Source organism: Colletotrichum chrysophilum (assembly GCF_026319265.1).
Source record: "Colletotrichum chrysophilum strain AFK26 chromosome Unknown scaffold_26, whole genome shotgun sequence".
Lineage (NCBI taxonomy): Eukaryota > Fungi > Ascomycota > Sordariomycetes > Glomerellales > Glomerellaceae > Colletotrichum > Colletotrichum chrysophilum.
The window spans coordinates 199,154-223,150 of record NW_026517313.1 but is presented as its reverse complement, the minus strand read 5'-3'; the positions used below and the strand labels follow the sequence as shown (position 1 = coordinate 223,150).

General features: G+C 54.7%; 5 protein-coding genes across 5 annotated transcripts; 2 read left to right on the top strand and 3 right to left on the bottom strand.

Annotated features, from left to right (window-relative positions):
* Window positions 1–3,506: 3,506 nt before the first annotated feature.
* COL26b_004351 (uncharacterized protein) lies at window positions 3,507–4,735 on the top strand (the record flags this gene model as incomplete). The annotated part of the gene is made up of 2 exons (XM_053177229.1): window positions 3,507–3,565; window positions 4,171–4,735. The coding sequence occupies 2 exons, from the start codon at window positions 3,507–3,509 to the stop codon at window positions 4,733–4,735; spliced, it is 624 nt and encodes a 207-aa protein (XP_053038825.1).
* Window positions 4,736–5,370: 635 nt separating this feature from the next.
* COL26b_004350 (uncharacterized protein) lies at window positions 5,371–6,264 on the bottom strand (the record flags this gene model as incomplete). Its single annotated transcript, XM_053177228.1, has 5 exons — window positions 5,371–5,450; window positions 5,508–5,737; window positions 5,836–5,942; window positions 6,101–6,173; window positions 6,245–6,264. 5 exons carry the CDS (start codon window positions 6,262–6,264, stop codon window positions 5,371–5,373), a joined length of 510 nt encoding a protein of 169 aa, XP_053038824.1.
* A 10,160-nt stretch (window positions 6,265–16,424) lies between these two features.
* On the bottom strand, window positions 16,425–17,438 carry COL26b_004349 (uncharacterized protein; the record flags this gene model as incomplete). Its single annotated transcript, XM_053177227.1, has 2 exons — window positions 16,425–17,341; window positions 17,393–17,438. 2 exons carry the CDS (start codon window positions 17,436–17,438, stop codon window positions 16,425–16,427), a joined length of 963 nt encoding a protein of 320 aa, XP_053038823.1.
* Window positions 17,439–18,117: 679 nt separating this feature from the next.
* On the top strand, window positions 18,118–19,068 carry TVP23 (Golgi apparatus membrane protein tvp23; the record flags this gene model as incomplete). Its single annotated transcript, XM_053177226.1, has 4 exons — window positions 18,118–18,223; window positions 18,295–18,340; window positions 18,524–18,807; window positions 18,911–19,068. The coding sequence occupies 4 exons, from the start codon at window positions 18,118–18,120 to the stop codon at window positions 19,066–19,068; spliced, it is 594 nt and encodes a 197-aa protein (XP_053038822.1).
* Window positions 19,069–19,802: 734 nt separating this feature from the next.
* Window positions 19,803–21,250, bottom strand: COL26b_004347 (uncharacterized protein; the record flags this gene model as incomplete). The annotated part of the gene is made up of 2 exons (XM_053177225.1): window positions 19,803–20,722; window positions 20,851–21,250. The coding sequence occupies 2 exons, from the start codon at window positions 21,248–21,250 to the stop codon at window positions 19,803–19,805; spliced, it is 1,320 nt and encodes a 439-aa protein (XP_053038821.1).
* Between the last annotated feature and the right edge of the window lie 2,747 nt (window positions 21,251–23,997).

Here is a 23,997-nt window from a genome sequence, read left to right as displayed (position 1 = left end):
TGCGACTGTGATGATGGGTGAACTGGCGATGGAGGGCCGGGAGAAAGAGCAAAGGAAAGGGTCCTTTGGGAGTCGAGTCGAGTTCGTCGGCTCCTGGGATTATATGAAGTTGCAGAGGTGGGGGCGTCTATTGGTTTGCGGTGGACAACCAACCCAAAGGAAGGGCCAAGAGCAAGGAGGGGAGGAGCCGCAGCAACTATGTACCTCAGGTTCTGTAGGTGACTTAGGTCCAACAAATGGAACTTGGGGTAGGGGTCTCAACGTCAGGCGGCAGTCGGCACGCCTAGGACGGGACAGGACAGGAAAGGACAGGTAGGGCTGCTTCGTTAGGCTGCGCTGCAGGCATGGAGAGGCTGTGAACGTGCCAATCGGGCCCTGAGCTTTGCGCAATCGTCAGATTGGTTTCAGCCGCACCATGTAATATGAAAGAGTGAGGCTTGGGCTGAGGCCTTGTTTAGAGACTACGTGCTGCTGTAATTTCGGTCGCGCATGGCCGCGTTGTTAGGCTTTCTCTCCCTGTCTCTCTTCTGTTATCTCCCAGGCAGTATGTAACTGGCAGACCCTCGAGGGAATGTACGACGAATAGAGCAAGGGAACACGAAGCCGTAGGGCTTATCTGGCCTCCAGCAGGGGACCTACGCCGGGGACCGGGCAGTTTTGGGGAGCAGCGGCGCCCGCGCGCAGGTTGGGGATGGCACGGGCACGGGCGGTGGACTGGGATGCAGGGCAATCAGTGCTGAGGAAGCTTTGGTGTATGATTCGGTCGTCTGTGTCGAGACGATGAATAATACCACGAAGGGGACTGGACATGGTGCATGGTGGTGCTCGGTGTGCGACGGCGATTTGCTTGCTCGGCTCGGCTGTAGCTGCGCTGCGCTGCGGATGGGCTTTACGACGGGAACGACACGGCACGACTGCCACAACGAGACACGACACGACACGGACGGTTGACGCAAATCAGACGGGATGAACAGGCGATGGATCACGGTTTGCAGTCTGCCCGTCGAGTGGGTTCTGCGAAATTGTTTCTTGGAGGGGGCAACAACTAAAAACAGTATATGCTCCAGCCAAGGAAGACGTAGGGTAGATCAGGACAGAAAAGAGGACATTAATTCCATCCCACGCGGCCTTGGGTTGGCTTGGATCCTGAATTCCTGCTTCTGCAGCGACATCATCATGTCACACACGGACACGGACACGTCTTTCCGATTGCTGGTGCCTGGCCCCAAGCCCACCTCACCTCACACTCAAGCGTAACTTAATTGCAGGCTTTGTTCTTTCTGTCTTCTGGAAGATCACCAGGACGGGAAGTGGAAGGGTCATGCCGATGGGATGGGGGCATTTCTGTGCTGTCAATGGCCTTTCGCTTTCGCAACCCCGCCACGCCGTCCCGCTGTGGACTGAATTGCGGTGGGTTGTGGATGCTCTCCAGGCGATGGAACGCGACGCCGAAGAACCGTGGATTGTCATAGGGCAGGCCCGTAACAAGTGGCAAACAGGGAGGATACCTGCTGCGACGGCGAGTCCGGCTTAGAGGATGCGATGCGGCGACCGGATGCCATGCCATGCCATGCCATGCCGTTCCCTTGCCTTGCGCTGCGCTGCGGATTACTCGCGATTGCGTATTCGGCCGCCAGTGTCCCGGTCCGGTCCATTGCGTTGTGGCCGTCCGTCGTTATACGCGGCAATGAAATTCGTATCTGGACGCGGGAATCCCCATTGACTTCGCGTTACGGGCCTCAAGAAATGTGCCTTATCCACAAACAGGACACGGCGACCCCTGGGTAGGGGGACGGAACTCCAGCTCCAGCGTCTCTGGACTCTTTCCGTCTCGGGACCGGGTATTGATACGATGGAGATACAGATCGCGAGGTGGAAAGGGGTCCCGAGCACTTTATTTCAGCCTGGAGCCCAGCGGTCCGGCGCAGCTTCTTTTTTTTTTTTTTTTTTTTTTTTTTTCCGGCCTCCCCCCTCCAGTGTCTTTCCTCATCAGGTCCTCCCTCCTCCACCAGCACCAGCACCGCCATCATAGCCATCACCACTTACCACTCGTCACCCATCGTCAGACGCCGATGAGGGACGATACGGGGTAACCTGTGTTAGAGCGATACGTAATGCAGACACATTCGGTTTCCAACAATTCCCTCACATACAATCACTTCACACACGCACATAAGAAAACATGCAGCGGCCATTGGTGCCCTGGACCGGACGGAGGGCGTGGCAACGACATTTGAGGTGGTCGTCGTATCCCCGTTTAAGCTTAATTTAGTCAGGCAGTCGTCAACACCTGAGACGATCTGTCCAGTTGAATGTTGCCGTGTCTCAATCTCGTCCAAAACTCAACTTGGATGGGGGACAGACCACTTGTGCCGACGTCTTCGCATCGTGACAAGTGTAGTTTGACCCAGCGAGCACCGTGACTCTGCCTTGGTCAACGCCGCAGCACAAGAGAAAAAAATAAAATAAGAAACACCTCGACGGGCCATCGTGTAAGCGTGGCCACCAACCAGTGGCCCCAGAGCATCGTCGTCCGTACCACCCTAACAGCAAGTGATCCATCCATTCCTTCTTTTGCTTCCCTTCCACCTTCCATTCCACCCCAACCCGCCCCACCATGGCCCCGGCCCACGCCCCTCCCCAGAGCGCCGAGCCTCTCGCACGGGACGCCGGCAAGCGGGATTGCGTATGCTTTCCCAGCTTTGCAGCTTCCATTCGCACCGCTCAAATCGCCTTGCCCAACTTTCTAGAACACATCGAACCTTTTTTTTTCCTTCCTTCTTCCCTTAATTTCAGGCCCCCTCCTCTTTCCGCCCCGTCTGCCACGTACGTACCCTGATTCCTTCTCGTCGTTCTTGCTTTCCACGCTGTTCCGGGAACTCTTGAGTCTAGCCCTTGCCCTTTTGGCTTTTGCCTTTTCCCGCTCCGCTCCGTCCTAAACATCCTTCATCCCCCTCCTCCCCCCGCCCTCATTCTTCACACTCAATCTTCCTTTCTTCTTCTCCTTTTTCTTCTGCCTCTTCTTTTGATACCCGTGTGTGCGTGTTTGTGTTTGTGTGTGTATTTGTGTGTCGTATATGTGTGTACGCGCGGCTTCCCCGCGGGGCTCGCACCATTCCGCCCGCTCCGCCGTTGCGGCTTGCCGCTTTCGGGTGCCACCAACGGCTCATACAGTTTCCTGACCGTTTGGTGGCTAGGCAAGCGCCAAAAAGAGATCCAAGATGGACTACCGAGTGGTTTTTACTTGTCCAGATGTTCGTGTGTTGTGCAGAACGTCGCAAACGACACCGGCATGGGACTGATTTGCTTGGAATTACTTCAGATACCGTGGAATTACCGGGCCATAGTGCCGTCTCCTTTGCCTCTCTACCCTCCAGGAACGGTAGGTAGATAGGAAGCCCTCGCTTACTTGGGGCTGTCACATTTCATAATTTTTCCATCTCGTCCCGCTCGCAGAGACAAATCCACCACTTGCACGGATACCGTGGGACACAGCAACATTCGAGATGGCCGCCGACAACGACCTTTCCACCAACGGCTCCGAGTTTTGGCTGTACGGGTACGGGTACGTCGAGTCCAGAGATAGATCTCTCCCCCCTTCCGCCCCCTACCCTACCCCGGTGACCTCTCGGAGGTTCTTGTCTTTCAGCTCCTCCCGCCCTCGCGCATATATATCCCTGCCGACCAAGCTCTCCGTACTCTGTACCTTGCGTCCCTAACGTCGCAAACCCGCTTCTCCAGGAGTCTGATATGGAAACCTCCGCCGCACTTCGGTTAGCCTCCCTCTCCCTCCCCCCTCCTCACCCGGGCTACTCTAGCCGCCTATCCGAGCCTCCGGCTGATCTGTGTCGTTCAACCCCACAGACAGAAGGATCCCTGGTTGGGTGACGGGATATGTCCGACGCTTCTGGCAAGTAAGTCTACTCCCTTTCTTTCCTCTTTTCCCCTAACGCAGCCGTCTCACCCGGCCCCACGGCACACAAGGCCAACTCGCGTCAAGGCTGCCCGCTCACCAATGCTTATTTACACTACACGTCTTGATTCCCCCTGCCCGTGCTCAAAATCACTTATACTAACCTCTCACACAGGCAAGGTAATCACCCACACTACCTGAGGCCCTCCTTGGGAATGACCCTTCGTGTTGTGAGATGTCGTCCTGACCGTCACTAGCCAGGACCATAGGGGTACACCGGAAGCCCCGGGTCGCGTCGCGACACTGATCGAGCGTTCCTACTGGGAAAAGCTGACTGACCATCACGACTCGGCCCCGGATCTTGTATGGGGCGTCGCCTACCGCATCAAGGCTGACAAGGTCGCCGAAGTCAAGGACTACCTCGACATCCGGGAGATCAACGGCTACAGCATTCACTATGCCCCCTTCTACCCGGCCGACGGCACCGAACCCATCCGCACCCTCGTCTACATCGGCACGCCGGACAACGACCAATTCGTCGGACCCCAGGATCCCCAGAAGCTGGCCGAGCACATCTACAAGAGCCGCGGCCCGAGTGGTCTCAACATTGACTACCTCCTCGGCCTCGAGAAGGCGCTCGACGAGCTGAGTCCGGAAAGCGGCGACGTCCACATCACCGACCTCTCCAACAGAGTCCGCGCCATTCAGGCCGCCGCAACTCTGCCCCCGGGTACCGGCCCGGACCCAGCAGATGCCGCCGACGGCGAGTTCAAGCAAGGAAGCAGTGTCAAGGAGCAGGAGGAGACCGAGAAGACATGCTGAGGAGATGACCGCACAAAAACGTTTCTTTTGCATACTTGCCCCGCCCCTCGGGAAGCCAACCGCCCTACACCCTCGTTGCGCAAATCCTTCGTACCATGTCGACTCAAACCCTCCTCCTTTTTTTATTCTAAAGCATATCATAGACAATCATGCAGGCCAGGTAGAGTTAGACCACACAAATCCGCTGGGTGCCATCCCAACGACGATTCCGATAACCACCTTTTTTCCTCCCAAATATTGTCAACCCCTCCCAGGTCACCAAAATGAAAGATCATCACCACGTGCGAAAAGACCGAAAGTTGGGACTGCTCTTGGAGACAGAGAGGTAAAGTATGGAAGAAAGAAAGAAGAAGCAGAAAACCATTCCATTTGAGAGAGAAGACTAGGCCGTTACCAACCCTTGACCGACCCGGGTTGGGGTTTTGTTTTCCAGAGATCCATTGCAACAGAAGAACCGGGTATTGTGTTGCAGCGAAGAATATCATCACCAATGCTCGATCGAACCAACGGGCGCGCGCACGAACGTCTGTCAGACTCGGAGGAGGTAATCGTCGGCAACAACTCTTGGCCGCGTGCTCCCGAGTTGCGCAAAGTCGACAACCAGCAGGCAACGAATCTCCGAACTCTAGCGTGCATTAGTAGCCTCGGCCGCCCTGGGGCTGCTGGGACGGGTCCGGGTAGCCATAGCCCGCGGGAGGAGCCGCGTAACCGCCGTCTACGGAGCTTTTAGCACGGAGGTCGGGGATGATGGGGTTTGACGAGCGTTACTGACCCTGGGGGGGAGCGCCGTATTGCTGCTGGGGGGGATATCCGCGTCCGTACGCCGGTTGCTGATACATGTTGGGAACGCCGACGGGGTATCCGCCGGGAGCGCCGCCGTAGGGCATGGGGGGCGCGCCGTAACCGCCACGGCCACCACCACCACCGAAACCGCCGCGAAAGCCACCGCCGCGGGGGCCGTTGTCAGAAGCCTTGTCAACACGGATAGTGCGTCCGTCAAACCTGAAATTTACGTTGTCAGATACAGTCGGCTCCTCCGAGACTCATTGCGCCGGGACAAGCAGGCAACGGAAAAATGCAAATTCGCAAAGGCAGCGTACTCGACGTTGTTCATGGCGGCAATGGCCTTCTGAGCATCTCCCTCCTGAGTGTATCGCACGAAGCCGAACCCACGGCTGCGGCCAGTGTCGCGGTCCTTGACAACCACCTTCAAAATGGCAAAAAAAACTCGTGTCAGATTCTCTCTCTTTCTTTCCTCTTTTCTAATGGACGAGTGTGGATAGACACAAGGTGTCTGTTCCGCGGTCCATGGCGGCGCCACTCCAAGAAAGTTTCTTTGCGGCGGACAGGACTGTTAGTACTTACAGCTTCTTCGACAGCACCGAACTCCTCGAATTTCTGTCTGAGGGTGTTTTCCTCAGTGTGCCATGCAAGGCCGCTATGAGACGCAAGATCAGCATGGGTAGTTCTTGAATGGTTCTGGTGGGCAACCACGTGGGGATAACATACCCGATGAAGAGCTTGGACATGATGATGGATGTTGTATCTTTGCGTGAGCTTGATGGTCTGTTGATTGCAGATTAGAATGAGTCCGGAAGGGATATTGCGGTGCATAAATGGAAGTGGTCGTGGTGGCGCCAAGGCGGGGTCAGGATACAGGGGAAAGCAATAGAAGCAAGCGCTCTCTCAGAGACTTCCCAAACAAGAGTCAAGCAGGCTCCAGAAAGCTGGCAGTGCTCAGCAAGTCGCCAAAGAGATGTGGCAGTGTTGTCGGCAGAGCTTTGTCACTTTTGACGACGGCGCGCGGGCAAAACGATGGAGTTGGTTAGGGACGACAAAGCGAACGGTACAAGTCAGGCGAAGAGGAGCGATGTTGCGGGAAAGGGGGACTTGGGAAACGGGCAAGATGCAGGCTGTGTCAGGCCCTGGGACAAAGAGAATTTTACCTGCAGATGTGTCGCCACTAGATGGATGACGACGATGTGGATGTGTTGTGGTAGAGAGACAGAGGTTGGAATAAGGTGGGCTGTTGTTGGCGGGAAGGAGATGGTTGACGGAGGTCAGGTCTGAATTCCGGGCTTGATGGATTTTCCTCAGAAAAAGGAAAGAGGGGTGGGAGAAGGAGAAAGTGAAAGGCCACCTTTGAGAAGAGGAGAAAGGAAAAGCTGCTAGCGGGAATTTTTTTTGTGAATGGCTCGGAGGGAAAGGGCGTTGAGGCAGTGAGGCAGTGCAAAAAAATAGGCCCCCTCCAAAGGTACCGTAAGGTTTGGTGTATGAGTGGGAGTGGGAGTGGGAGTGGGAGGAGCGACTGGCCGGGACGCGGTCAGGAAGGCGGGGTGGATTGAGCGAGAGTGTGCGGTGCGGGCAGCAGCGAGAGAGGGAGACGGGAGCGACACACGGAGAGGAGGACATGGAAGGCGAGGTGTGGAAAGCATGGAAAGGTGCAAGGTAGGAGCGGAACGGAAGCACTTGCCGCAACAGCAACAGAAAGCAAAAGCAGCAGCAGCAGCAGCTCCCCAGTACCGGCAGCAAGGAAACAACAGCAACATTTGCTTGCACTTGCATTCGCATTTGCATTTGCTTTCTCAATTGCACTTGCATTCGCGTGTTGTTGCTGCAAAGCAAAGCAGTGCAAAGCATGGCTGGCTGTTGCTGCTGCTGCTGCTGCTACTTGCTTGCCTCCCGATGCCATCCCAAGCGGTAGCTGACTGACTGCCGCTACCGGGTCGCCGCCGTGCGATGGAAGCTTGAGAGCTGGAGCCGGCGAGACCTCGTGGCGGAGGGGCAGGTGGAGGGGTTCGATTGAGGTACGGAGACCGGCCTTGTCCATGAGTGTGGAAGGTACCTTTTACCTCATCTCACTGACGGCTCAGAGGCGACACGGACACACGGCCGCGGCCGTAACGACGACGGACTGTCTGCCTGGTCTGCGCTGGACCGCGAATTGAAAGTTGACGCCTTGCAGTCAAGCGAAAAGCAAGCAAAATTCAAGGTACGAGTACGACGGAGGGTAAAGAAAATGTACACCGAGAAGTGCAGTGTAAGGCACCTCCAGGTACCTTACCTCGCAGCATTGCGGGAAAGCGGCGGCAGTGTGATAGGTAGACAGCGCGTAGGAAACTGGGGGCGGGTCTGGTTGCACCAACCTCGGGCTTCTGTTCTTTGTCTCCGTCGAATTTTCCTGCCTTTGTTGCTTGACTGGGGAAAGTCGCGGCCGGATGGGAAATTCCCAGAGATGTGGAAAAGGCGAGGGGGGAAAGGTACGATGCGCGAGAAAAGTCGATTTGCTTCTGACAGGGTACAGAGACGACCAAGTACCGATCCCGGACGATAACCAAGGTGAGGTAAGGTAGTCAGGTAGGTAAAGTAGTGCGTGGGTAGGTGGGCGGGCAGAGAGAAAAAAAAAAGACGACGTTTTCTTCAGCCGACAAGGACAGACGCAGGTGAACGAGATTGAATAATAATCACGCGTCTGCTGTCCGTTGGTCTTATCCTCTTTTTATGTATCATTCCCACTCTCCTTTCCCTCTTACCCCGTCCCTGTCCCTCATCTTATATGTGATGGACACAGGGTCCGCAGCGGCGGCGAAAAAGCGCAAAAGGAATAGAAGCAGGGCGAGCAACTTGCTGCAGCGGCAGTCTGATACCTGCAATACCAGATGAAAATAGGTAGGGTATGAGGAAAAAAAGAAATTGACTTGTTGCGGTAAGGCATCTGAAGTACCCATCTCACCTGTTCTTCACCTGCAGAGTACACGGGACTGCTTGTCGCTCCTTGCCGTGTCCCGCCTCTTTGCGATGTCTCCATACGGCGTGCCAAGGTACCTACCTTACCTCACCTCAACCTCGCTGCTGCTGGTCTTGTTGCCGCCGCCGCTGCTCCGCTGCCACCGCAATTGCTGCGACTAACCACCGCGTCCTGCTGCTGGTCAGGCACACGAGGCAAGGGCCAAGGCATCTGGGAGATCTGCCCGGGAAGAGGGACCCATGGAAAACCCATCCATCCGTGGGTTGTAGACATGGGACATAGACGTGGACATCCAGTTGTCATGGGTGCCAGCGTAAAGAGGGGACCGCCCACATCCCAAATTCGGCTTTTCTGTGCAAGGGGACGGGGGGCGCCAGGAGGGAAAAGACCCAGCGCCCATCAATGTTTCGACCAAAGCATGAGTGTGGCAGCAGGGTTAGCTTCCCCTCCCAAACAAGCATCAAACAGACGAAGAAGCTCAGATGTACCCATGATACTTCTCTCTGGATTGGCTTACCCGTTCTCCGCGACCATCTTCGACTGCAGGGTACAGTCCAGACATGGAAGACGGCGCATGCGAAAGACCAATGTCGTCGACTCGATTCACTCCTCCGTTTGCTGTATCAATGCCTGATCAGAGTTGCTGGCGACTTCGATATTGATGCGATCTACTCGTTCAGGCCGCGGCCGCGGGGTATCATTGCTGCGTGCTGCGTGCCGCTGATGTCGCGGCCGTCGTCGTCGACAATGTCGTGTACTTAGTGGCACTTCAAGTCAAGACAACGCACGACGCGACGCACGCACTTACGCATATTGCCTTCAGGCAATTATCTCTCCGAAGCGTTCTCTCGCTACCACACAATCCAGTCCGGTCCAAAGTCGTCATCAACATCATCAACCTCAGCCGCAGAAGCAAGACACGGTTCGCTTGTGTCCCTACATGCTCTCGCGTACATAATATCTTACCCAGCAGCCTAGTGAGAGCTCGTCAATCCGTACGGATCCTGGTGCGCAGTGTGCTCACACTCGCAGTCAGACTGACTAACCGGAGGCATGCAAGTGTGGTGGGATAAAATGCAGAGACCAGGACCACGGAAAGCTTCTTGTAAACCATGAACCTGGCCGTTGCAGGGTTGGTGCCAGGCGAAACGGCTCAACGAGCGGCTGTTAAAGAGAAAATGAAAAAAATTGCGCGGTGAAATACATTGGTATGCAGACTCAATTCTGCCAGTACCTACCTAAGTGCAGTTGCAATCAGGTCGAGACTTCACTTGCAAACGCAAAGCACTACCGCCGGCCAGGCTCCTGAGGGGAGCCAAGCCCATGGCCCCGATCATTGCCAGTAGCAGAGGTGATAATATGAGCTTCTGGTGGGAGTAGACGAGAGCCGTGGTAGTGAGGGGGGGAGTTAGAGAGTGAGAGAAGGCGGGAAAGACAGAAAGAAAATAAGACAGAAGGGTGGGATCCCTACACCAGAAACAGATTGGAATCAGTGTAATCCGCTGTGGCTTCAGGAAACACTGCGCGGGACAGCAGGCTTGGCCTGGTCATCCGCGGACGGACTGGATCATGAGTGACATTCCCATTCGACCCCACACTTTGCACAGCCTCCTTCCACCATGCCCTGTTTGAAGCAAGATGAACATCTTGGAGCTGCGACATGATTCTCCAACGCCCACCTTCTCCTGAAAGTGGAGTATGCTAACGTAGTGTAGTGTAGGTGCAGAGCCTACAGAACCGGTTCTCGACTCGGCTTGCCTCCCAGAGTCGCGATGCGTGCGAGCTGTGCCTGTCTGTGCCTGCTTGACATGACATGTGGTTGATTGCGCGAAGGCACTTTAGGCCCTCTGGCCAGCGGCAAGTGGCGACATTGGAGGCAGGCACCCTTGCCTCGCCCCCGTTCGGTTGTATTCATTCTAGCGCAGCCGTCCATTCGTTTTGTCGAGATGCCATGGTCACCGCGGGCTTCATCCCACGCAGGCGTCAGACGGCAAGGTCAGCTCCATGCTGCTCATTCGCCTTGTGGCCGCAGTCCTGGTCTACAGTCCGTCTCTAGACTTCTTCGTCCAATTCGCTTCCAGGATCAGTCTGTTTGGGCTGTGACATGTCTTTGGGCGACCTCGGCTTAGCTATCCGCAACCCTGGGCCGTCTCCCTCATGCGCACAAAAGATGCGACCATGAAAGAAGAATCTTGGGATGAGACCACTTTGCCGGCATTGATTTCTCATGCGAGGCGACGCGCGAGGCACTCCGAGTTGGGAGGAAGAGCTCCAGAGCCAAGCAGAAGCATCATCGAGGAGGTCGGTAAGCAGTCTTCTTTGGCGCGCAAAACGCTCAATGCCGTCGGCAGGAAGCTCCACTCCCATCTTGGCACTGACCAGCAAGAGGTCCAGGAGCCGGATGAGGTCCTGCGATGTGGGTGAAGTCGAGTGGAAGAGATGTGGGTGTGGACGTGGTGTCCTTGTCGTCTGGCAGTGGATATTGGTCGATCCAGTGGAGTCGAGAAAGGCCACAACCCAACCCCTCTGTCGTATCGTAAATTCGGTTTTGGCCCCTCCCCCAAGTGCACGGCGCACAAACCACACACGACCCCTCATGGCGAGAAAATCGGTACATTGGTCGTGTCTTTCCCCCGACGATTGCCCGCGGCCTTGTGCAACCTGACATCGTCCAGCCAATCCCACGAGACGCAGTCGCAGTTAGCACAGGGGGCGAGTCCCAAAATACCTCGACTCCTGACAATTTCTGCTCGCTTTCGTTGCGCTCTGGTCACCGGCCATGGCCTCGCCTCGGCCAGAAACGACGAGCGCGTCGAATCGTCGAAATCGAAGTCAACTGTGAAATGTGACGCAACACATTGTTGTGGACAGCTGGGGCAGCCATCGTCAGGCCCAGGGACTAAGGTAGTGGAACCTTTAAACTCCGTACCCTAGGCATGAGTGGTGTATAGCCGCCGTCATATTGTGGCATGGACCAACAGCCTATGGAACTCCAATCGAGCCATGGATACGGAGGGGGAGGGCAGCCTGGATGTGGAGGGGCGGTTTGGGTCTCTGGAAAGCCACCAGCAGGAACCCTAATGCACTTGGCCGCGATCCAGCCGGGAAATACCAAGGTTTGGAAATGGCTCCCTGTTCCGGCTTCGTTTTCACATCACACCGCTTGGTCATTTCTCCTCTCGCCATTTCTTGGCTCTCTCGCCTCGGTGGTCATCAAATGGATGGATGGATGGATGCAGCTCTTGCGCCTGTTTGCTGCAGGGCTGGCGGTAGGCAGGAGCACGGGGTCGTTGCCTTCAAGGTCCCAGTGGCATTCGAAACTGCCAGGGACCATCTATAATTAATTAGTCGTGACCGGACGAAGATGAAACCTGCTGCGCCTTCTTCACGGGCCCGCTGCCTTATCCACAGCCAAGGTTTTGTCTGCAAAAGCAAAGAGCTTGGGCAACATCGTTGGGTTTGGCGACACATGTCCTAATGTGCTTCAATATCACTGCCCGTGCAAATGGTCTGCCTGGGGTAGCTCCTGCAGCCACGTGCGTCGTCACGGACGATGCGACCCTGCAAAAGGTATGCTGGGCTGATCTCGAGTGCCAATGGCCTTTAGCCGTCGCTTGAACCGAATGTTTGGAATCTCGAGATCACGACCGGAGCTGAGCTGAGCTGAGCCATACCGCAGGCCCAGATGTTGCAACTGAAATCCTCGTACGCGTACTTGGCAGACGTTCTTCATAAGATGATATCAGAACAAGTACTCGCGCCCGCATTCTCCCCAAGTCATGTGATTGCCATGTAGTTCTTGTCAACCAAGCTGCCATCATGAAGTGAAGTTGGTGACAGAGACAGATGGCCAGATTTGCCAGTCAATGTCGACTAGCTGTCGCGCACGGCTCTGAAACAGCTCGCGGCCAACGGCAAGCAACCCGCATTCGGGTGCGAGGTCAGCTGTCAAGCATCTGTCACGGCGGGACAAATCCGGTGTTCTCCATATCGAAGCCAAGTCGATCCTATCAATAGAAATCGGCCGGGTATTCGACGCAAGACGTGTTCCGTCCCTACCGGGGCTTGTCTTGGCATTCTGAGACAGCCGCAACTTGGGTGTGTTCGACGACATATCAAGTGAACCTCCCGATGGATGCCCTCTCGATTCAGGGCCTTTGGTAACGCGTCATATCGGCTAGGACCGCTGTGAGTCTTGTGGTTCTGCGCGGCAATTTCGGCGATACGTCCTCAGATGCCGCGTCTTCGAGGTTGCGTCGACGAAACGCTCGGCAGCCTGGAGGCGCCCTAGGTATGTTCCTGGAGGGAGCGACGAATTTGCGGAGCCAGGAATGAGCATCATGTCGTGTAACGAATTGACGCAATCGAGACAGGCTTCTGGAGCGCAACGCTTTGCTTTGGTCGTAAGGGACAATGATAAGAGTAAATTGACCAACAGTCTTGAGAACTTCGCTAACATTAAAAATGGTTACTATCGAGCTCGTTTAGACTTGCCTTCCGAGTTGGAGGCTCTTGCTCAGAAGAATCTTAGCGCTGCACAGCAGTTTTAGCGCCATGTTCAAATGTCTGGACCCCGTCGGCGGTGGGAACTGGCGGAAACTACTATGCATTATTCGTGCCCGCTCTCTCTCAAAAGTTTTGGCGCCAGCGGCACATCAGTGTACGGCGTGCTACATAGGGGTCCTCACTCACTCACTTTCGGGTGCCGTCCGTGTATCTGAGCAACTCCCCCGCGCAGTGTCCACCTGCCAATCATTTCTGTGTTGCCATTCAAGGAAGGTAATAGCACCCGCACTGAAAGGTCGCGATGCAATTGCTTTGTGTACGTTCGCAGCAGCGTCGATAGCGAGACGGGCCAGAGTTTGAGCACAAGGAGATAAGAATTGCAGAAGGTACGATTTCTGTTCAGCATCTTGCCGATGCCAAGACACAGTCATGCGTCTCGCTGGCTGCGTGGCACCTACTCGCGATGGGGAATGATCAAAGGCGATGGGATTCCTCAGCTGTACATTCCGGCGAGCGACTGTGCTCGGCTGGCTGGCTGATTCGCCAGCTACTCAATCTAGTCTGTTTTCCGTTTCCTTCATCTACTTTTGTCGCTCCAGCTATCTTGGTGCATGCATGCATGTTCGATACCATGAAACACCATTCCGAGAGAAACCACCGCAGCCATTGTAGGCATCGCGGAGACGAGGAACACCTTCGCCACGACCGATTTGAACCTCAGGCACACGACCATACCGAACAGACGCATCAACGTAGTCAAGTACGACACAGGCGCTCTTTGTACTCCAACTCCAGTTGGAACGGGGACGGTTGGGACTCGAAAAACGACACAGGCAATGACGCAAACCAGGGCTCTGGCATGATCGAGAATTGGCTTTCCAACATCAGTCGCAGAGGCGTAATTTCACCCAGAGCCGTCGATACGCAAAATCAACAACAGAAGCCAATAATGGCACATTCTCCAGGTTGGCGACCACACAACATTGATCTCGACAACTTGAGGCAAGGTCACAAACGGTCTCGGTCTCGAGACAGCTCGTTCATCGCGGATGCATCAAGAAATCATACCCGAGCGTCCCCGCTGCGTGGTAAACAACATGAGACAAGGTTGCCGTCTCAAGAACAATATCAGCACCAACACGTTGATCAGGTTCCCAAAAAGGCACATCTGTCGTCCTTTGGCAGTCCTTCGCCCGATTTCAAGAAGCGAGCGAGGCATAAAACTAGGGGTGACCGGTACGAATCGAACAAAAATTCGCGGCAGCGGCAGCAAAAGTCACGCAAGGAAAGATGTGAGCAGTCGGAAGTCCCCCCGGAAAAGAAGGTTCTGTCATCGGGCAAAGACGTCATGGACAATTTCCGTTCTGAACCAATACTCCAGGAAAGGCTGACGGTACGAATTATCACCTTATAATGGACGAGCTTTGCTAACCGGGTGTCTAGCTACAACCTGATGTGTCGCATGGTCTTTTTCAGAACGGCCGCATATCTACCCCCAATCCAGGTGCGTTCCTGGACATAGCTTTTTTGACCCATCCTGACCAGTCGTAGTGGGAGAGCTGGCGTACAACTCGATGACTGCCGTCGAAAATCCGATATCTCTTATATCCTCACGAGCACAGCACAACAAATCCCGGGCTAAGGAAAAGCAACGCCGAGGGCGGGAGGTAGACGAGATGGTGGCGTATTTTGGACACAAAGAAACACCACCGAATGAAGTCCTGCCAGCCGTAACTATCGAAGCCCCTGTCAGCCCTGCACACAGGATTCGGCATGCACCCAAAGAGTGATCATTTGGACAGGCGACGTACGGCGGATCGAACATCTACGGAATCGTTTGAAAGAGGTCTAGCACTACGAGCAGGCGAAGCCCGACTGCGGCCGCAAAGTAGTGGATTCTTATCAGCCTTGATACCACGAGCCAGTAGCATGGCGACCAGCTATGTGTCATGGTCTACGAGCGAGCAAACACAGCCATCGATGTCCCAAGCTCGTAATGGCAAGGACGCCAGTAGCACTCCAGAAACTATCAGGAACGGCCTGCAGGAGACAGGAGTATTCAATGGCACTGGAAAATCGATGAGCAGGAGAGAGACGAATGCGGTGCCAGCCGAGAAATCGAAAAGCCAAAAGCAACACTGCGTGGGCACAGGTGTGTCTGCCCGTCCGGGGCGCGATTCACACCAAGCGAGCCCTGTGCAATTACGGAGTATCATTCGATACCAAGACAAAGGCGTTATGACAGCCGCCGATCTTCCACCCGTGCCCAACGACCAGCTCGAGGTCAAGCCTGCAGAGTTGCCCTCTAAAGGCCATAACAACGCTTTTGATGGTGGAGTCGGTTCAGTGAAAGGCAGCGTCAATACTCAAGAATTGCCCGCACCAATCGTGGCAGCCGACAATGCTGACCAGAACGGACAGGGAATATCAAACAGGCTCCCCCCAGATCAACGAAACGAACAGGGTCTGACAGCTGATCATGCTTCGGAACGAATGCCGGTCAACATCGTGCCAACAATAGTGTCTACTCAGACATCATCAGCTGCAAAGCAGCCCCGGTTACATGTTTCTGTTCCGGACGACGATATCTGCGGGAATAGCAACGGCATGGAGGCCGTTGCTCCAGCCCCCGAAACAGCAGGCGAGGCTCTCTGCAAACCATCTTCGACCATCGATGGACCTACACGGAACTTAGAGTCAAGAGAAACGGCACTTAGATCTCAACAGGCTCAACACTCTACGCCGCTTTCTGTTATAAGTGGTGCGCCAAGTCTAACCAAGATGGCATGGAGATCGAGCACTCTATGCGACGAAGTATTGAATCGGGACCTTATCCCAGGCCCTTCAACCGCCTTGTACGACGAATATACTGAGTTTATGGGCGCTCAGCCGCGTATTCAATTTGGCAGCGGTGAAGAGGATGCTTTCCGTCCACCACTGCCTCTACTGCAAGACCCGCGTTTTCGAGGCCATCGCCATGACCAAATAATGGGCTGCAAGGACCACTCACGACGTATCGATACGCCACTATCTCAGCCTCATGAGAGCTTGGCTGATTTCATTGCACGCGCCGAGCAGGATGCATTCCGAAACCGGTCTGAAGAAGGCGTGACGAATTCGTCCCACGGAAGTGCATTGAATGGTAGACGTCTTGATACAAGGTACTCGAAGACACCTTACATCAAAAGCCCTCTTCCCGACGAACTTGCGGTCTCCGAACGGCAGCCGGAACACTCGAGCTGGCACATTACAGACTCTGCAAACAACGACCACAAGAGAACACAACGATTGCCAGTGGCCGGCTACAACAGAAGCTTCGAAATTGACTTTCTCTCAAGCAGAACACAGCCAAACGAAGCGAACCAAGACGATGAGCTAGAAGAAGGGCGCGAGCTGTGGCCGCCAAACTTATTCTAGACCTCGAGCTAGCTCGGCCTACTCAGGCTGTTGATCCTTCCATTTGGATCGCAGACGAGCCACATCAAGGTCGCACTTTTCTGCTTTTGCAATGATAGCCTTTGCCTTCCCCGTCACCGGCGCATCGATCATCATACCGTCTAGAGTCCAAGCCCCACGACCTGCGGTATTGGCTTTCTCGTCGGCGATGGCAATACGAACTGCCCATTCTACCTCCTTTTCGCTGGGAGCAAACATCTTTTGCACCAGGTCGACCTGATTAGGGTGTATACATTGCTTTCCGTTGAATCCCATTGACTTTCCACCCAGAGACTCTTCTTCTAGCCTCTTCAGACCTTCGTCTCCCTTGTATGAAGTACAGACAAGATCAATGGCACTGGGTAGATCAGCGGCCTTGGCAGCAGTTACGATAGTAGATCTTGCGTAAAGAAACTCGGTAAGCGATGGTGTTCTGGTAAGCGAAAGGTCCAGAGCAAAGTCTTCGGCGGCAAATACCAATCCGCTGAGGTACGGAGATGCCTTGCAGATTTCGGCGAGGTTCATGACAGAGCGCGCAGATTCGATCAATGCGATAATTTTGACAGGGTTTTCCGAGCTGGCAGTGTGTCTCTCGGGGGCGACATGACGCAGCACATCGGTTACGTACGTTAGGTCGGCGGCGGAGTTGACCTTGGGGACGACGATGGCATCGACATTGGGAAGAGACCCGAGAGTAGTAAGGTCGTCCAGTGCAAACTTGGTCTCCACAGCATTGATTCGAACGGCCAATTCGGATATGGAGGGCGGTCGACTTGTCTGGTTGGAGAGAAACGATCGGAGCTGGCCCCTGGCCTGAGCTTTCAATGAGGGAGTCACGGAGTCCTCCAGGTCATATGTTACGTTGTCTGATTTGAGACCCAACGACTTGGTAAGCATCTTTTCCGACGAGGAAGGCACTGGAAAAACATCAGTTTATCAGATGATATGAGTGTTGCGAGTATATTAACCGTAGAGAAGCGCCCGCCGGATGATTGATGAGGACCTGGCAGCCATGATGGATACCGTGGATGTAGTATTGGACTCTAGTGGACAAGAGCTTGGAACTTGATAGTAAATTCAAAACAAAGGCTGACTTGTCAAATTAAGTAAAGTGTAGCTGGCGATGAGAATCTTCAACACATAGTGAAGATACCTATGGAACCATTTACTACCCCTCTGAGCCGGCAGTTCGTGGTTGCTTTAAAGACAGCTCTCGGTAACTCGAACGCCGAGTGGTCCAGCCAAGTCGGCTATTTGGTCGCGAGTTGAGCTTCTGTCTGTCTGATGATGTAACCCAGTCGGCACGGTTTCTGCCGCAGTCGACCGCCCTTGGACCCTTGCAGCTGATGCCAATTCATTGGCCCGTGCAGCTCAACGTCACCCCTTGCGGAACAACTCAGCCTCCACGCACCGAACAGCTTACCGTAGCTTCAACGTGGTTTTGGGGGTGGACACGCAGTGGTGTAGCTGTCCACGCATGCGCCCGCGACAGCTGTGTGTACCGTGTTAGTTTCCAGAGGAGCAGGCATCCCTCTCTTCCCAATCCCTTACGTCCGAACCAAGAACAACAAAATCTCACGAAGCCACGACATGCGCACGACGATAACGAAACCGAGAGTTTGATCGCATTCAATTCAGTCCACCAGCCTAACCTGTCATCGAAGTTCGTACTCGCGAAACAAAGTCGCCCGCAATGGAGTCGAACCAGCAGCAGCCGCAACAAGAGGCCCCCGGCTCCCTCAGCTGGCGGTTGAGCTCGCACCCCATCACCCTATTGACCTTTCTTGCATTTCGCATATGTACGTCTCGTCCAGATTCAACGTGTTCTTCTGTTAGGGAAGATCGGCCAGCTGACAATGGCTCGTAACAGCAAGCGTCCTCGTGTACTTCCTCGGACTATGGATCATCAAGAGCATGTACGTTGTCGCATGGCCCTCTCTCTCCCTGTAACGAACACACGAAGCGAACGTCCGAACCTGCATCCGGTCATGACCGAATGGTTATGCTGTTGGAGAATCGACCCGGTTACTTTCTCACGCATCGATCCTGCCTGACGTCGCATACGGCACTTTGAACAATTGCTGACAGTCTCACCATAGGATCATGATCTTCATCATCACTATTCTCCTCCTCGCCGCCGACTTCTATTATCTCAAGAACATTGCTGGTCGTAGACTCGTAGGACTGCGCTGGTGGAACGAGGTGGATCCCCAGACGGGCGACTCGCAATGGGTGTTCGAGAGCAGCGAGCCAGGAACGAAGACCGTCAACCCCACCGACAACCGCTTCTTCTGGCTCGCTCTCTACGTCCAGCCGCTACTCTGGGTTCTTCTCGCCATATTTGCGCTGGTCAGACTGCAGTTCTTGTGGCTGCCGCTGGTTGGTAAGTTCTACCTGCAGACCCCTTGACCTCAGCTCCTCTCCCAGATTTTGAGTCCAAGGAGAGGCTTCGCAGACCCTGATTTGCTTACTTCTCTGCATTACAGTCATCGCTCTCGTCCTGACCATCATGAACGCCATGGCCTTCTCTCGTTGCGACAAGTTCAGCCACGCTTCTAACATTGCTGGAAGCGCCCTGTACTCTGGTGGTCTGGCAGGGAGCATTGCATCCAATATGGTGGGCCGGCTATTCAGCCGAAGTTAAGTGGACGTGCCCTTGAGACGACTGCGTTGGGCTTTGGAGCACGCCAGGAGAGAGCGTACCACCCACGCCAAGAAGGATCCGATCAACGGAAGGACGTTGCTGGTCCTTGAAGGCCGCAAGAGGGAGAGAAGGGCTCAGTCGCCTTCGGCGTGAGGCTGGTGGGAGCAGACAACTTTCGATATGCTATACCCAACTGTACACTAGACATGTAAGCATGACCCGGGTTTTTGAACGACTTATTTTCTTGGCAAGTGGCAGATATTCTTGTGCTGGACATTAGGGGTCTGTCTCAGTGAACAAAGTGAAACCACGTGGTGAAAAACTCAATTGCAGGCTCACCTACAAACAATACTGCAATCACACAACGGTAAACGGCCAGGCAAACACTTCAAGCATCTTTAATCTGCGGCGGGAATCCTTTTTATCTACTTCTCCCCACTCCACACACCTCAGATCATCCTCTCATACGCGACGACGACGACGACAGGTCAACTTCCGACCGCGGCCTGGGTATCGGCACCCTCTTGGGCAAATGCTTAGCCCGCGTGTCCTTAGACGAAAACGAATGGTGTACTGTAAATTAACAGTGGCTGAATCGCAAAAACGCCCATCAAGAAGGAAAACATCAACAGGTAAATAGCCACACTACAAGATATTCGTATCAAAAATTATGCAACAAGAAAAACCGCACTTTTGGGTGTCTGCGATCTAGATTTACGAGGGCTCTACAACGACTACCGGCGCTGCCCCTGACCGCCGCCCTGGCCAGCTTGCTCAATCGCCGCGTCCAGCGCTCGCTCTTCCTCTTCCAACCGCCTGATCTCATCTTCTGTCATGCCGTCTTCGATGAGATGTGAGACGTTGGAGTTGACGTTGGGAGTGGACGATCTAGCTCCGTCGCGGTTGACGTTTTCGAGTGAGCGTGAGGCGATTGGCGTGTGCTCCTCCTCGCTGTACGGCGGCGCAAACGAACGGCGTTCTGTCGGGCTTGTGCCGGAGGCAAGGGGAACTGCTGCTGCGGCGGCTGCTGGTACTGCCGCGTCATGCTCGGGCTCGGTGAGGTGGCGCTGCGATTGCTGCATTTCTTGTTGCTGATGACCGTCGTCTGAGTACGGGGAATGAGGGGATTCGGTGACGCGCGCGTGATTCTCCTTGTCGGCGAGGAACTCGTGGGGGCCGGAGCCGTATCCTCCATTGTGAACATTGTTTGCGCGGCGGCGGCGACGGAGGAGGAACCAGAGCAGGAATGCAATCAGAGCGACGCCGAGAATTGAGCCGATTACGATGCCGGCTATGGCACCGGCGGAGAGACCACCACCGCCTCCAGAACTCGAGCTTGAGTTTGATGAGCCTGCACCTGGAGGAGTCGTCGATGAGGGAGCGGGTGTTGCGGTGGAAGTCGACGTAATCGAAGAGCTCACACCGGTGGTTGTCCTCGGAGCCCATTCAGAACCACGGTCAATATCCTGGCCGGCAGATTCTGCGTCGCTGGTAATCTTGGACAAGATGTTTTCCTTAGTCTCCGCATACCCCTGATCAATCTTTGAGCCATTGTACACTGTGAAAACACCGCTCTGGGTATATCCAGTGCCGGTGCCATCGTTTTTGGACCATCCGAGAACGAGATACATCTCTTTCTTCAGGTAGGCAGAGACTGCCGTGTCATTCACTGGCAGTGTAAGTCCTCCTCCGGCTGTCAAAAACTCGACTACCACGCGCCAGGGTTAGCACAGCTCAGATCAGTCAAACAACATGCAATCTCGACATTTAAATGTTGCTTACATTCTGGGGATTCGCGCTTGGTGTGGACGTCACGCGATGAGGCAAACAAGCCTACGCGTGGCATACCGGACGACACATTTGGGTTTTGGACAAATTTGATCGTTCCGACAGGACCTTTATCGTCACCCTGGCGGCCCTGCCATGTTGCGTTGACGACCGTGACGTAGTTGCTGTCAATATTCCACTTCACGTCATGGGGATTGTCCCAAGCCATGATCACCCTGTCGACCGATCCAAGTGTACCTGTATCAACCGCGATGGTTGGGCTCTTGACACCGGTGCCCTCGTCCCGTTCAGGCCTCGTTGTCGTTTCGTAGAACGGTGTATTCCCCTTCTCCCCTAGAGACAGGGTGTTGCTGTCTTCGTCTTCATTATCGAATAAGCCCGACGGGAGGGACATGATTGTATTCCTCGCAGACTCCCAGCCCAGAAATTCCGAATGAAGGGTTTTTTTACGTAGTCGTCTCTCGAGTCGAGTTTTCGGTTAACATTCGATATCGGTGATGCTCGTGTAAGTCGGTGGTTCCACACCCGTATGCCAGTCCACTACCCAAAACCGTCTGTCGAAATCCAAATTCGGGTTGTCGTACCAAAAAGCCTTCGAACAGTGAGAGTAGAAGCAAAATAATCGAGAGGGAAGAAATTTGGGAGGAAGGAAGCAGGCTACGGGGGGTGGAGGATGTGATTAGGTAGGAAAGCAGAATAGCAACCCCCGGTTGGCGTAAGACGGCAGTGAGCAGGATGGAATTGGGCAGACAGGGGATGGAGGGGGAACGACAGGCACTAAGAAAAAGCCGACCAGGGTAAGGCACGTTGGGACCTTCGAGCTCAAGGAGCAGTCGGTCTCACGGGGCGGCTTCGCTTTTGTTGGTTAGGTCGGAAAATGGGGTCAGGTTTCTCTGTGTGGTGTTGCTGACGGCGCGGCGCTCTGCGAGACGTCCAGCTGGAGACGCCCCGTTAGGTGTTGGTGTTTGGTGACCAGGGTCTCTTTCTCTCCCGACTGGGATCTACCACGCCAGCTGCAGCAAGCCACGCGCCAAGGCTGCGCCGCGCAAAGATATGTCGAAGGATCCGCGGGTCTGTCTCTCTGGTAATTTCTTGCCTAGGGCCCTGCTCCAACGGCTTTTCCTCGCGGGCGATTGGCTCCCGGAAACCGCACCTTTCTTGCGTGCGTCCTTGATCAAGTGAGGCGCTGTCGATTCCCTCGGGACCTAGTCTTCAAGCAGCTTTGCCAAGTATGTCCGGCGAGCTGACGTTTCTGTCGTTTCTCGAGATGGTTGTTCAGATTCACAAAGAAGGCAGGACTCGGACTCCAGGAACGATGATTATGGTGACGGTGAGATAGACAAGAAGCTTTCGCACTCGGACGTGGACGGGAGGGCTATTGATAGATACCTTGGTGCAAACCCGAGGAATCAATGTCGGTGGAAACTCTGATCAAAGAGTGCCTAGCTAGCTCTTCAGAAAGATAGCAAACAAAAATGGTGCCTGCTCTTTTGATGAAGTCTCCCCACCGTGTCATCCATCCTCTCCCAGGGTTACGAGTCCCCGGCCCCTCGTTAAGCTCCCCTTTCACCATTCCCGCGCATCTGACCCCCTCACTTCCTCCCTTGGTTTACCTGACAGGTCTCTGAATCAGAGACGCAGAGCTTGTGATCCCGGGATCGGCAGATGGCTCCGTTACACCGCGTCAGCGACAGGTCGGAATCTGCTTCTCCACGAAAGGCGGTTTTCGTACAAATGATTTAACGGGACAACAAGCCCATCACGCTTAAACCCCCAGCAGCAGAAGGGAACGGACCCTGTCGGACTCGAGACGTACACCGGAAGGAATGGAGCAACAAGCATCGCGTCCAAAGTCCATAAAAGAGTGGAAGAGCAAGCGTGTAAGGCTGGAGAAAAGCGGGACCCGCTAGCCACCACCAAGCTCTTAGCGCGGTCATGGTCCCCAATCCCCAGCCCCACCGTCAGCAACGAGCTGGCCAATGGAACGTGGCTCAGGTGCTGCTATTAATGAATCTCTCGACAAAGCCAACTCGTCGACCGTCCCTCCCTTCGCCTCTCCCCTGCACCGACAAGCACTTTCGGTGTAGCAGCAAAAGCAACAGTAGCAGCAGAAGCCGGCAGTGGCCAATCGACAGCAACCAAGAAAGCATCACTTGGAGCGAGAGAGTAAGAAGAAGAATGAGAAGAGAGCGTGACATACCCCTAACACAACCGTCAACGGCCTAGCGTAGCAGCGCTAGTGCCGCTGCGGCTGATGCTGGAGGCTTGCATTAGCACGGGGGCATCGCCCACCTCACAACCTTTTTCTCTCTCCCTTGTTGTTGTTACCTGTGGTTAGCCTGGAGGCGCTGTTTGCTGCTTATCTGCTCCTGGACAATGTTTGCTGCTTATTTGCTCTGCTCCGCCCGAACCCGAAACTCAAGTCGCCAAATCTCCGGCTCTCTGACTGGTTCGGCTGGGGTATGAGAAGAAGGATTGGCAGCCGATCATGCTCCAGCGCACGAAGCTTCCAGCGAAAACCGATTGGCAAGGGGGTACAGAGTACGTAGGCTGGAAATAAGCTAAATGCGAGGGAATGGGAAGTGGTTTGGCAAGCTTCTCTGAGTAGTCAAGTTTCAAGCCCTTGAGGCCGATATGTTCGTCCCTGCTTTTAGATTGAAGTTGAGATGATGTATGAACAAACAGCCGGAAACCACTCGTACAGATGAACTTTGATTTCTGACATCAGTCCAGGCGCAAAAAAAATCATCTAGACTTGAAATGAACCGACTCTTCATTGCTGTCCTCCTGAAGTATGTAATCTACTAGCAGTGCCGTCCGTCCGTTCCTTCTCTGCTGCCTGCCGATCAACGACCCCACCACCCCCGGCCGGCGTCGAGGTCTGCCTGATCCAATGCGACCCGACCATGTCATCAACCGGGGCCGCAGCGGCAACCCCCAACACCCAAAAACCTTCCAACGTCGACACCAACAGAGAAAACACCCCCACATATCCGGGCGACTCGCTCATCTCATTCTCACTATCGCCAACTGGTCCTCCCCTTCCTTCGGCGCGCGTCTAATGTCGGTTTGCAGTGCCCACCTCATGCCATCCTGCAGGTTAGCGGACCTCTCCTGCCGCAATAGGGCCTCAAACTCCGC